We start from the raw sequence: 13,293 nt of genomic DNA, 5'->3' as shown, positions 1-13,293 counted from the left end.
AAAGATGAAGAGCCTGTGTTCTTGAATCACAACTCCTACTGAATACTTGCACTGGAAAAGGAAACTTCTTTTGTGTTAAATCATGACATTAACACAATTTGGACTTTATCTGTTAAAGGGGCTTGTATTGCTCTAACACATACATACATCTTTATTTAATATTAATCTACCTTATGAGGTAGATATTCCTTTTATAGATGAGGAAGATGTGTTTTGAAAAGTAACTTTCCTTAAGGCCAGAGCAGATAGTTGAACCTAGATCTAACTGAAAAGCTAGTGAATTCGCCAATATAACATGCTGCATCTGAGAGAAAGGCTGTATCATTTGAGATAGGATAAATCCTAACCTTTCAGATTACAAGTAAAAAATTACATGGTAATTTTTTCTATTGAAAGTGACTAGGTATTGATAAGAATCTTTTAACTAAGTGAATTTAGAATTTTTTTTTTTGAGAGTTAAGAGTTAAGTTTTATTTGGGGCAAAATGAGTACTGTAGCCTGGGAGACAGCATCCCAGACAGCTCTGAGAAACTGTTCCAAAGAGGCGGGGGGGAAGATTAGTATATATGTAATCTTGGTGAAGGAGTGTGAATTTAGATTTAATTACACTCCTTTTTACTGGGTTTCCTCTCCAGAGACAGATGAAATTCTCAGATTTACTCTTTTGATTGCTTTGTTGAAGGATTTTGTGGGAGGAGTATTAAGACTAATTACTGCAGGGCTGACATACTTATTAGCAATAGAGGACTTAGAGTCCAAGCCTTCACTTAGGACTGTGTTCACTGTTTCACCCTTGCTTACCTACATTCCAGACATCAGGGTCAGGAATCTGGTTGGCAGTATTGGAAAGTTTTTCATTTGGTTCCAAACTTGGGAGAAATAACCTTTGGAAGATTAAGTGGCTCTGAAATAAAGCAGACCAGAAGTTATAGAAGCAGAGTAGAAACTTCCTTTTGTTTTTCATTCCTCATTTGGCTAAGGTTTCCATAGCTATGAAATATGGAGGAGGAGGGGGCGATGGAACTTGACTCCACTTATCTGTCCCCCAAATAAAAAACTTACCATCATCTATAGCAGTTCTGTTGACACAGTTAGCCTCATGTTCTTTGAGCCTTTTGATTGGGACCACATGGCAAGCATTATATTTGCAGTTAGCCATCTTTTTAGCTATCTTTGGATGTTTCTAAAAGGAAGAAGTTCCTGTTAAATTGCTGTTAGGTTTTGCCTAACACCCTCCATTCCTTTCTGGAACCGCTGAAGACATACCATGTTCCAACATTAAGAACTTCCAGGTGCTATGTATGGTCAGAAGTTTGTTCTTTTTTTTTTTAAAGTCTTTAACCTTTTATATTCTGAGCCTATTTTTCTCCCTCCAGTGACTTAACAGTTATCAGGAAAACTTACCTTTCTACATGATGCCAGGTGGTACTATATAACCTGCCTGCCAGCATCCTGTAGTTTGGGTCATAAGGAGATTTTTCCAAGACTTCTGGCTCCATGAGGCCTAAATAGCAGGAACCATGGGTTGGCAAAGAAAATATTGACATTTAAGATCAAGTAATCTTTTTTTTTTTTTCATTTTAATTAATTAATTATTTTTGGCTGTCTTGGGTCTTTGTTGTTGCTCACAGGGCTTTCTCTAGTTGTGGCGAGTGGGGGCTGTTCTTCATTGCGGTGCACGGGCTCCTCAGTGTTCTGGCTTCTCTTGTTGGGGAGCACGGGATCTAGCCAAGTGGGCTTCAGCACGCAGGCTCAGTAGTTGTGGCTCATGGGCTTAGTTGCTCCGCGGCATATGGGATCTTCCTGGCCCAGGGCTCGAACCTGTGTCCCATGCATTGGCTGGTGGATTCTTAACTACTGCACCACCAGGAAAGTCCCAAGTAATTTAGACATAGGCCTATTTTCTGTTCTCAGAGAAAGAGTGGTGTGAAAGATACAGATGTCTAAGTTTTACCTAAGAAAGTTTTGGATAATGAAACAATAGCCTGGACAGTTAGATACTAGGATAATAAGACAAATTCACTGCTTATATGCCTTGGAAGGCCAAAAATTAGTATTTGTACACTTATTATATAGCTTGTTTCAAATAGTATTTTTTGCCCTTCAATAGAGTATTAAATAAACAGGTGGGATTCTGTGGAAAACTCACAGTACTGGGGTAAGACGAAGTTTAACACCATAAGCTTGAGTGCTGGAGAAAGCAAGGCTGAGGCAGCTGGTTGTTTACTGTTCAGAACTGCTCCCTTCCATCTCTCCACCAAACCTGTCTAAATTAAGCTCTTTTTCAGACAAGGATGCTACTTGTCAAATAGGTCAGCATAACCACTTTTGGGGAGAGGGATTTGGAAGAATGAACATTACCATGTTAAGGTTCAAGCTACTTTATAATTATCTGAGAATACCAGCCTGAAATCTCTAAAGTTGTAGGTATTAACATATGAAGACTCCTAGAATTGAACTAAGAATACACCTTCTCAAATCTGCCGCATTTTACTGCCAATAGGAGGCCTACTTTCCCTTATGGCTAGCTGTCTTTAGCATCGCAGATATTCACTTCAAGGACTCCCAAGTTTCCAGGCAACAGCTACAACTGAGATTTATGCAAAGCAGAGACAGCACAGTCTGATGGGGTGGGGGGTGGGGGGCGCGGGGGGGAGATCAAGGCAGACCGGCATAAGCAGTAGGGATAGAAAAGTGCCAAGAATAGCCCATTTCAGTTTTACTTTGCATCATGCCTAGGGCATAGACAAAGGGCACAGAGTTAGACTGTTAAATGTCAGATTTTCCTGAGAGCATTTAGGTGATTAAGTATAGGGATTTAAACTCAGGTACCTTTCAGGAATACAAGCCCAGGTTTTGTTTTTGTTTTTTTTAAACTTATGATACTGATTAGAGCCATGAACACTTATTATGAAGTGAATTGGCTCCCTGAATATGAAGGCTGCAGTATAATCCAATATTGTATAGCTATCTTTAGATTCTTAAAGATAATGGAAAAAGAGCTTTAATACCTAAATGTAGTCTTCAGATAACCCCAAACCCTTATATTTAGCTAGCAGCCTAGAAAAGTTTGAAGTTTGACTGGACTGATAAGGCTGGTCTTAAAGAGTGCTTCAGAATAGGCCTCGAGGATTGGTGACCTGGGATCTTTCACCTAATTATTGATAGCTGAATATTCCATGTAAAGAGGCCAACGCTATAATACAGGACTTTAATACATGTTAGACTTGGCAAGAGTATTCCAACCTTGATGCTAGCTCGACACTTCAACCCTAGTCTAAAGTCTCTTTAGACCTACCTTATTCTTGAAGCAATGTCACCTGAAGAGGAAAACAATCCTTCTGTAAGGCAAAACAAGGCAAGTAGCTGAAGTTTGACGAGAGGGAAAGCACAGTACCTTTCAGTCAAGTGATGTGAAGCAACTTTCTGTTCAAGCTACTCAATTCCTCTTCTCCCACCATTTGTTCTGTGGTTTCTCAGAGGTTTGGAAGTTTTTGATGTCATAGTTCAGTCCTGAGAAGTGGTTCTCAATCCTAGTTGTGCATGAGAATCACTGAGTAGTTTTAAAGTGACAGAGCCTTTGGCCCCATTCCAGAACTATTGGATTAGAATCTTCACGAACTGGGTCTGGCTAGCTGTGGCTTTAGAAGAGTTCCACAGGGGATTCTGATTTGTAGCCAGGGTTACTAGACCCTGCTCTGGGGTAATTAAACTCCCCTTAGAAGGGTTCCTCCAGTTTCCCGCAGGAACTGCCACATAATGTTTCCAGTGAAGTGGCTCTAAAGATTACCTGTTGGCGTGATTAGACTCATATTTAAAGCTGGCCTTTTTCTTTTGTTTTCTTTCTTTCTTTTTTTTTTAATATCTCATATTTTTAAAGCTTATTTTTTTTAAGCTCTTTATTGGAGTATAATTGCTTAACACTGTTGTGCCAATTTCTGCTGTACAACAAAGTGAATCAGCTGTATTTGGGTGCCAAATAGAATTCCACAGAAAGCAGCATAAGCTCATTACATGCTAAAAAAAAAAAATCAAAAATTTATATTTGGCCTTCCTAATCCAGTGTACCAGGTCTTGAGCCAAATATTTACACACACCGTGTCATGTAATTACTTGCACAGTTGTATGAGGGATTACTGCCATTGTATAGATTAGGAAACCAACTCAGTGGAGATATATAGCCTAAAGTTACAAAGGTGGTAAGTGTTTGAGTATTGTTATTAATATTGTTTGATGTTGCCGAGACCAGCTCAGCGACTCGAGGTGTGTGACGGGTGCCGCAAGCTTGAGGAAGACACAGACACAGACTGAAGAGAAAAGTGGGACCGGGGGGCTCAAGACCCCTCGGATCAAGAGCCCTGCTGACTCATCCCAGGTTGCTTTTATTGAGTTCTTCCGCTAACATTCTCAGGTTACACCCATAAACAATCAAAGGCCTCACATGACTGAGGCAATTATCTTTGTTTGCTTCCTGGGTCCGAGTTGAGCAGGTGTGGATTTGAGCTGGGCCTGGAGAGCAAAACAGCCCTGGGGGCAGGAGACCTCTCTCAGATATTGGGGGTCTGTGCCCCACCCCTGTTGGCCCCTCTGCGACTGTGCCTGTCTTAGGTTGTTCCTCCCTTGAGGAATCTTACCCGTCTCTGGCTAACCAGTCATCCTCCAGGGCCAAACAGGGTGATATAAGGAAGGCTCTATGCATCACTCCTGTTGGCCCCTCTGCGGCTGTGCCTGTCTTAGGTTGTTCGTCCTCTGAGGAATCTTACCCATCTTTGGCTAACCAGCCATCCTTCAGGGCCAAACAGGGTGATATTAGCCTCCACGCCCCGCACCCTCAGCTCCTCCACTGCTCAAGCAGGACATTCTGAATCCCATCGCTCGGCCCACATACTTTAACATTTTCAAGGTTTCAGAAAGGGTCCTGAATGTCTTGCCACATGATGTAATACATGTCAAGCACTTAAAGTGCCTGGCACGTAGTAAATAACCAGGTCATCACTTTACGTGCAGTAACTTAACACACACCATGTTCCCAAGAGATAGGAACTGTTATTAATATCATCTCCATTTTAGAGACAGGGAAACTGGATCAGAGCTGCTGAGTGATAGAGTTGGGTTGTGAACTGAAGCTATCTGGCTCCAGAACCTGGGATCCTAGCCTCTAAGTCATAAGGTTCAGTCCACCGTACTCAACTACAATGAGCAGAAAATTCTGATTCCAAAATGTAGGCTTTTCCCGTATGCCAGGTACAGGCAAATAAGTGTTTCTAGGCTCTAGCAATCTTACAATTCAGCCAGGGTGGCAATATAATATGAAATGGGCAATTAAAGGTGAAAACTAATTTAGGTGTAAAATATGTGCTATAGACCAAGTGCTGTAAGAATTCAGCAAGGGCTGAACTTGGGATTGTTTGTGGTCGATCCAGAAGATTGACTGGGATTTGGGTCAGCAAGAGGGAAAGCATACATTAATGAGAAAGGCAGAAATGAAAACATAGGGCACTGACAGTAGACTGAGAACATGGTCCCCACTAAGTTGGAGAGTACGTATTAGGGAACAGCAGAACACAAGATTGCCTTGGCATGGAGTGTCTGCAACAAAGTTTTTAGGATGAGGATAAGAAATGCAAGCGAGAAAGATCCAGTAGGAACTATAACCCATAAGGAAGCTACTGCTGTACTGCTGCTCAGCTCCCTAGATATTGGTATCTTGCTGCCTGCCCTTCATTCTCCTCCATCAAGGGGAAAGACCAGTAGAAACCTCACAGATCTCTTTAGTAGAACCTGAATTTCTTTGGTAGCAGCAGGTGATTCAAATATTCGGGGCCACTATCACCTTATGCTAGGCTCATAGCCTTCTAGGGACTCAATTGCAGTAAATAAGCTGGAGGGCAGATTCTGTTTTCTGAAAATGCAAAGTCTATCTCAGAGATATTTGAAATTCTATTCCATTTTCTTGTTTCTTTGAAAAGGTATTGGAAAGGAGGTAGATATGAAGACAATTTTGTTTGATTTAGAATTTTCTGAGGACTTTCTGCTTTTTGCCTTGAAAGAAACTTGAAAGGGAGCTGATTTTCTTGAGTTAGGAAGTTAAGGCCTAACTTGGAATGACAAGAATATTTTGGTGCTAAAATTCATCTAGTTTTCTAAGATTTAAAGTCTATCATTAATTTCCTCTTGTTAATCTCAGTTAATTTGGTTCTTCTTCATGGGGTCTATTTCCCAATTTAGTCTTAATAATTTAACAAATAAATCAGCATATTTATTGAATGGCTACTCTGTCTCAGAGGTGGTGTTCTAGGTGAATGTTTCTCAACATGTATCCGATGGAACATTTGCACCAACCCCCCCTAGGGTATTTGTTAATGCAGATTTCTGGACCGCACTGCAGACCTACCAATCCTGAATCTCAGGACACAGGAATTGATCTCAGTTTCTTAGCACCTTTATTTTTTTTTTTTTTGGCACACGGGCTTGCTTAGTTGCTCCGCGGCATGTGGGATCTTCCTGGAGCTGGGATCGAACCAGTGACCTCTGCATTGGCAGGCGGATTCTTAACCACTGCGCCACCTAGGAAGCCCCTCTTAGCACCTTTAAGAATCATTGTACTTAGGTGGTGGTTCTCAAACCTGAGAGAGTGTTGAAGTTAACCTGTAGGGCTTGTTAAAACAGAGTGCTGGACCCTACCCCAGAGTTTTTGATTCAGTAGGTCTGGGGTGGCACCTGAGAATTTGCCTGTCTGGTAAGTTTCCAGGTGATGCTAATGTGACCACACTTTGAGAATCGCTGTGCTAGAGGGATATAAAGAAGTATGAGATACAATTCCTGTCATTAAGGCGCTTATGATGTAGTTGGGGAAATAAGACATATACTTAAAAATATAACCAGGAATACAATGTTATATATGTTTGACACTGAAAACAGTAGTTTGGAGGAGTTGGGATTTAATCTGGGCCCTAAAAGGTGGATAGGCCTAAGGTTTAGGAGAGAGAATAACAGGCATTCTGGATGGGGATGTAAAAGAGGGAAAGTATAAAGGTGGATGGGACTGGGGTGGTTGGTACTTGTTTGGTGTGGAGCTTTATATAGGACGCTAGTGGGAGGGTAAGGCCGAAGAGGTTGGTGCCAGACTGTGAAGAGCCTTGAAAGTCTACCTCTCTCCCCCACTTCCACCCATTTCACAGTCTTACCAAAAATGCTGCACAGCTAGAAAGAGGAAGTCTCCCCTGCTGAGTGTGCAAGAGGAAGCACAGAAGATTCTGAGGGCCTGTGAGGCGTAATGACTGCTTTCAGCCATGAGCCAATTGTAGAGGCAACAGGAAGACCAGCGCACCAACCAGGCTGGGTGCCTCCGCCCAGAGGGTGTCACCACCCAAGCTGAAAGTGTTTGGGGAGATCAGGCATTGCTGTCTGGATGCTCCTCTCTCTCGGTGGCCACCATGTCTTTGACCTCTGCCTACCAGCATAAATTAGCAGAGAAGCTCACTATACTGAATGATCGAGGTCAGGGGGTTCTCATCCGCATGTATAACATCAAGAAGGTAAGCGTGGGCAACTGAACTAGTACTAACTATACCAGCAATAGTGGGGTAGGGAACCCTGAGGCCAGCAGGTCCAGCTGGTAGGCTCCCTCCTCTTTCTCGCTGATTTAACTGGCCTTCAGTCACTCGGATTATATAGGACAGCCAGTGCTGGGAGGCAGAGGGGGAGGCTTTTTTTCTGGGCTTCCCCCTTTCTTGGTGTGCTTCTCACCCCAATGCGAGTGTCTGCTTCCTGCTGGGGATAGAAGTGGGATGGGAAATAATTGTGTTCCAAGTCTCCTGGATAAAAGTCTGGGTCTAGAATTCTGGGTCTTATTGTTTAGTGCTAGTCCCCCGCACTCTGAAGATATCCAAAGTTGGGTCTCTGGCAAAAACTTTTTCATGGAAAAAAGAGATGATATTTGGATTAAAAAAAGAGTAGGTACTTTCTGAGTTACTTAGAGTCTGAGATAGTTCTTGTGGTGATTGTATATATGTGTGTTTAGGATAGGAACTGTGGAATTGGGAGAAGCTGGTGGCAAGAGGTGTGCTAGGGGCTGGGCCTAGTGAAGTTAAAAGATAAAGACGGGAGTGGGGAGTTTCTGGATGAGAAAATAGGGGATTTGGGGGAGGGGACTTTGGTGCATTTCGTAATAAAACAAATCGCTGGGAACATAGTTTCTCTGTCTCCATGCCTCCTATAAATGCCCTATGGGATGTTATGCTTATATAACAGACAGAATTGTGACAGTGATTCTCCCACCAAGTCTAACTCCTGAGCAGCTGCTTTTCTCATTTCTTCCGGCTTCAGCTGAGGGGTGGGGAGAGAGCTTCCTCCTTGTGCCGGGCCAAGCAAACGTAAAGTTTTACTTAGCAAGATGAAATGCCCAGGTTATTTAGCTCTTCTGATAGTTGGCTTAATGTCCTGGAACTTGTTCCTGGCCTTCTCTTATGCTTTTATAATTAATTCCCAGATTCCTTTTCCCTGAGAGAGATTGTGTGAGAATGCATGATACTGGAAGAGGTAAGTTTCCCAGGGGCAGGAGAAAGGGTTGAAATATAGTGTTGTTTATCTGTGCAGACTTGTTCGGACCCCAAATCCAAGCCCCCTTTCTTACTGGAAAAGTCCATGGAATCATCTCTCAAGTACATCAACAAGAAATTTCCCAACATAGATATCCGAAACAGCACGGTGAGAACGCTATCCCTCTTCTCTCCTTTCTCTGAAATACCTCTGTGCTTGGATGGTTCAGACTCTGTTTTGACTGCCTCTCTTTGAACTTGGCAGGGGATAGAGTGGCCTTCTTTTAGTTTTCCTAAGCTCAACCACAGGGCTTCAGGTTGTTGTAGTCTTGAGGATTCTGAGATAAGATGAGATTCTCCTAGGGTAAACTGGAGCAATGCATTGCCCCCTTTTCCACTGTAAGACTCACAAGAACACTATTCTTACCGAGAAAGACAGCTCTACTGACCTAGCAGTTGCATATATTTTATCATTGTTCCTGTCTCCCGCTCAGTGTTTTCTTGTTAATAAAGTCTTAAAATATATACTTTTAAATGTAACAATTCTTTTTTGTAAAAAAATTTATTTATTTATTTATTTATTTATTGGCTGTGTTGGGTCTTTGTTGCTGTGTGTGGGCTTTCTCTAGTTGTGGCGAGCAGGGGCTACTCTTTGTTGCGATGTGCAGGCTTCTCATTGCAGTGGCTTCTCTTGTTGCAGAACACGGGCTCTTAGAGTTATGTATCTGGTGGCATATCCCTTACTTCTCCCTTATTAAATGTTAGCCCTAGATTTCTTACCATCTTACCTATAGCATCTTCTCATTCAGCTTCTTTTGACTTTGATGTGAATAATAAACCTCTTTGGCTGAAAAAGACCTTGCAATTTCCTCTCATTTTGCACTCTATATCTAGTCAGGATTCCATGCCACCATCCTGCCTAGAGAATATTCTCTGTTTAAAAACTTTCAGAGTTTGAAGATTTTCAACTTCCTCTGTCAGTGTGTTTTAATCCTCTTTAAGAATTTTTTTAGGTACAATCCCTATTCTTCTTGGGTTACTTTGATCAATTGTCTTCTCATTTTGTGTTTTTTATTTTGTTTCTCTCAGCAACATTTAGGACCAGTACATCGGGAAAAATCTGAGATAATTAGATTCCTCACCAACTACTACCAGTCTTTTGTGGATGTTATGGAATTTCGGGTGAGCTCTCTCTAGCCCAGGTCCCCAGTGTTTGGATGTTCATTTATGTTCCTTATTACTATTTCTTGAAAAAAATAAGATGTATTGATATGGAAGGATATCTAAGTTGTATTTGTTAAATAAAGTGAGTTTCAGAATAGTGTATGATACAATTTTATTTTTGTTTTAAAAGATACATAAACTTATATACACATAGTGTTAGTATATACATAGGAAAGATTTGGGATATTATACATTAAACTGTTAAAAATACCTGCCTTCGGGGGTGGATTATTATGATTGGCTTTAATTTATTACACTGTACGTTTTTGTATTATTTGAGTTAAAATTTCAAGATTCTTACCCAATATTTTATTACAAATCTACTGAAAAATTTCAAGAATGGTACAATAAATATTGTTCTACTCTCCCCCTGTATCTCCTGATTTTTAGTATTTTGCCATGTTTGCTTATCTTTACGTTTTTTTTTCTTGAACCATTTGAGTTAGTTGCAGGCATCATGACATTTCCCTCCCTAAATACTTTAGCATACATCAGCTAAGAGCAAGAATATTTTCTTATATAACCTCAATACAGTTATTGTATGCAGGAAATGTAAAATTGCTACAATGTTATAATTAATGTATAGCCCACAGTCACATTTCTCCAGTTGTCTCAAGGATCATACACTGAAATTATGATGTCATGTCTCTTAGTTGTCATGTCTCTTTAGTCTTTAATCTAGAATAGTTCTCAGCCTTATTTTGTCTCTCATGACACTGGCGTTTTTGAAGGGTCCAGACTAGTTATTTTTCAGAATTTCCCTCAATTTGGATTTGTCTAATTGTTAACAGTGTTTGGTAGCATAATACATGGGTGATATTTTATTTCAGTTTTGAACAATGAGTATGTACTATTTTTATAAACATAAAATGTGAAAAATTATTTAGTGCAATGTTTTTGAAGGGCGGGTCAATATGGTGTTTCAAAAGTCTTAAAATATATACTTTTAAATGTAACAATTCTTTTTTGTAAAAAAATTTATTTATTTATTTATTTATTTATTGGCTGTGTTGGGTCTTTGTTGCTGTGTGTGGGCTTTCTCTAGTTGTGGCGAGCAGGGGCTACTCTTTGTTGCGATGTGCAGGCTTCTCATTGCAGTGGCTTCTCTTGTTGCAGAACACGGGCTCTAGGAGTGTGGGCTTCAGTAATTGTGGCACGTGGGCTCAACAGTTATGGCTCGCAGGCTCTAGAGCACAGGCTCAATAGTTGTGGCACGCAGGTTTAGTTGCTCCGAGGCATGTGGGATCTTCCTGGCCCAGGGATTGAACCCCTGTCCCCTGAATTGGCAGGTGGATTCTTAACTGCTGGCTCAATAGTTGCAGCATGCAGGCTTTCTAGTGGTGGTGCACGGGCTCCAGAGCATGTGGGCTCTATAGTTGTGGTGCACGGGTTCCAGAGCATGTGGGCTCTGTAGTTGCGGCACTCAGGCTCTCTGGTTGTGGCACAGGCTCAGTAGTTGTGGGGTGCTGGCTTAGTTGCCCCGTGGCATGTGGGATCTTATTCACCAACCAGGGATCAAACCCACATCCCCTGCATTGGGAGGCAGATTCTTAAGCATTGGACCACCAGGGAAGTCCCAAATTTAACAATTCTAATTTCTAGAAATTTGTCTTAAGGAAACAATCAGAAATGCAAAGGTATATGTAAAATAATGTACTCTGTTGCATTATTTATGATAGTGACAACTTGATAATTGATGTATTCAATAAATAAAGGCTTAGTTAAAAGTTCAGAGTATATGTCTATAAATGCATAGTATACAGCTGTTAAAGATAACACATTTATATTATTTGGCATGGAAAAATGCTCTTCACATGTTCTTCAGTGTAAAAACAAATTACAGTGTAGCTTAAGACAGAATATGCGCCTGGTGTACCCCCCCCAAAAAAAAAATTTAAAAAAATAAAAAAATAAAAAATAAATAAAAAAAGACAGGATATGTTCCTAAAATGTATATTTGCATAGACAAACATGCATATAAAGAAGGTTGGAACTTCTTTATATGGTGAGATTATGAGTAGTTTTAAAAATGAATTAAAATTATGTTTGTCTCCTCTAATTTTTCTGCAATGAACACATATTATTACATATTCAAGAAATAACACAAATTTTAGTCATCTGAGCCATTTAAGTTTGTGATGGGGTCATGATATTTCTTCAGATGGTACAAGAGTATGGGACCCTACCTCGAGTGTCCTGTGCTTTCCCTAGGGAGCTAATCCAGGCCATTCATCAGTTCACGCAGTGAAGAGAGAAGTGGGGACATGGAAGACCGTAAGGTCCGAGGGAGGGTCAGAGGTTATTATTCATTTGGAATTGAGAATAGTGGTTAGGAAGAAGGTAGGCACTGGTGGAGGTGGTAGAAGAATGCTGGAAGCATATAAAAAATCTCTTACTAGGAAAATTTGGAGTCCAAAGGAGATTTTAGGATACCTTCTGGTTGCTGCAGTAGTAAACTTCTGAGCCCAAGGAATTGAGTATGGCTTATTCAGGGCAGGAAGGGAAATAGAGACATGGAGGTATTGTGCATTGTAAAGTAGGTAGGCTCTGAATCAGACAGACCTGGTTTCAAATCTCAGCTTTATCAAATACAAACTGTATGACTTTATAGACAAGAAACTCTTTGAATCCCACTTTCTTTATCTATAAAAGGGAAGTAAGGTTTACTACATGGGGTATTTGTGAGAATTAAATGAGATAACACATTGAAAACATCTAGTACAGTGTTCAGCATATAATAAAGTAATAAGCCAAACATATGTTAAATCCATTCCCTTCTGATTCTGTCTTTACAGTATAAGACCTGTATAGTGACATTGGTTGTGTGAGTGGCTGAAAGCAAACTTCAGTTATATCCCTTGGGAATTGGGTTGCATAAAGAAGTTGTAGACAGGCCCTCCCAGCAAAGGAGGCAGCATAGACCCAAGAGGTCTTGAGAGCATGTAGTATAGACAGAAGATCGTAGGCTGTGGGTTTTAATTCTGGTACTTTTCCTTACTAGCTTTGTGATCTTTGGTGAGTTTCTTAACTGCTTTAGCCTCAGTTTCCCCATATGTACCTTTTGGGGAAGGTAACTTGGAAACATTTTTTCTCCATACATTTAATGTTTGACAAATGTATATACCTGTGTAGCAACCACCACAAAGTATAGAAAATTTCCATCAAATTGTTCCCTGCACCAAATTTTTTTCCTCAGTCAATCCCTACGTCCCCAACTCCTGGCCCCAGGCAACCACTGATCTGCTTCTCAGATTAGGTTTTTCTTTTTTAGAGGTTCATATGTAAAATTAGTATCTACACAGCATGTTTTCTTTTGTGTCTGGCTTCTTTCACTCAGAATAATGTTTTTAAGATTTGTTTATGTTTCATGATTCATTTCCTATTTTTGCTGAGCACTGTTTCATTGTATGGATACAATCTGTTTATCCATTTACCTGTTGATGGACTTTTGGGTTGTGTCCAGTTTTTGGCCATTGTACATAAGTTGCCATAAACATTTGAGTACAAATCATTTTCCATTTTACTTGGG

At 40.6% G+C, this 13,293-nt stretch overlaps 1 protein-coding gene across 1 annotated transcript in view; it reads left to right on the top strand.

Annotated features, from left to right (window-relative positions):
* Nucleotides 1-7,436: 7,436 nt before the first annotated feature.
* NCKAP1L (NCK associated protein 1 like) overlaps nucleotides 7,437-13,293 on the top strand; it is a 41,179-nt gene continuing 35,322 nt past the window's right edge. Inside the window, exons 1-3 of the mRNA XM_057703937.1 lie at nucleotides 7,437-7,538; nucleotides 8,599-8,709; nucleotides 9,630-9,722. Of these exons, the coding sequence (XP_057559920.1) occupies nucleotides 7,437-7,538; nucleotides 8,599-8,709; nucleotides 9,630-9,722 (306 nt within the window). The remainder of the gene's footprint in view (nucleotides 7,539-8,598; nucleotides 8,710-9,629; nucleotides 9,723-13,293) is intronic.

The sequence above is a fragment of the Hippopotamus amphibius genome, chromosome 12, assembly GCF_030028045.1.
Source record: "Hippopotamus amphibius kiboko isolate mHipAmp2 chromosome 12, mHipAmp2.hap2, whole genome shotgun sequence".
Taxonomy (NCBI): domain Eukaryota; kingdom Metazoa; phylum Chordata; class Mammalia; order Artiodactyla; family Hippopotamidae; genus Hippopotamus; species Hippopotamus amphibius.
The sequence above is the reverse complement of the archived record's forward strand: the minus strand, read 5'-3'. Positions and strand labels throughout refer to the sequence as shown.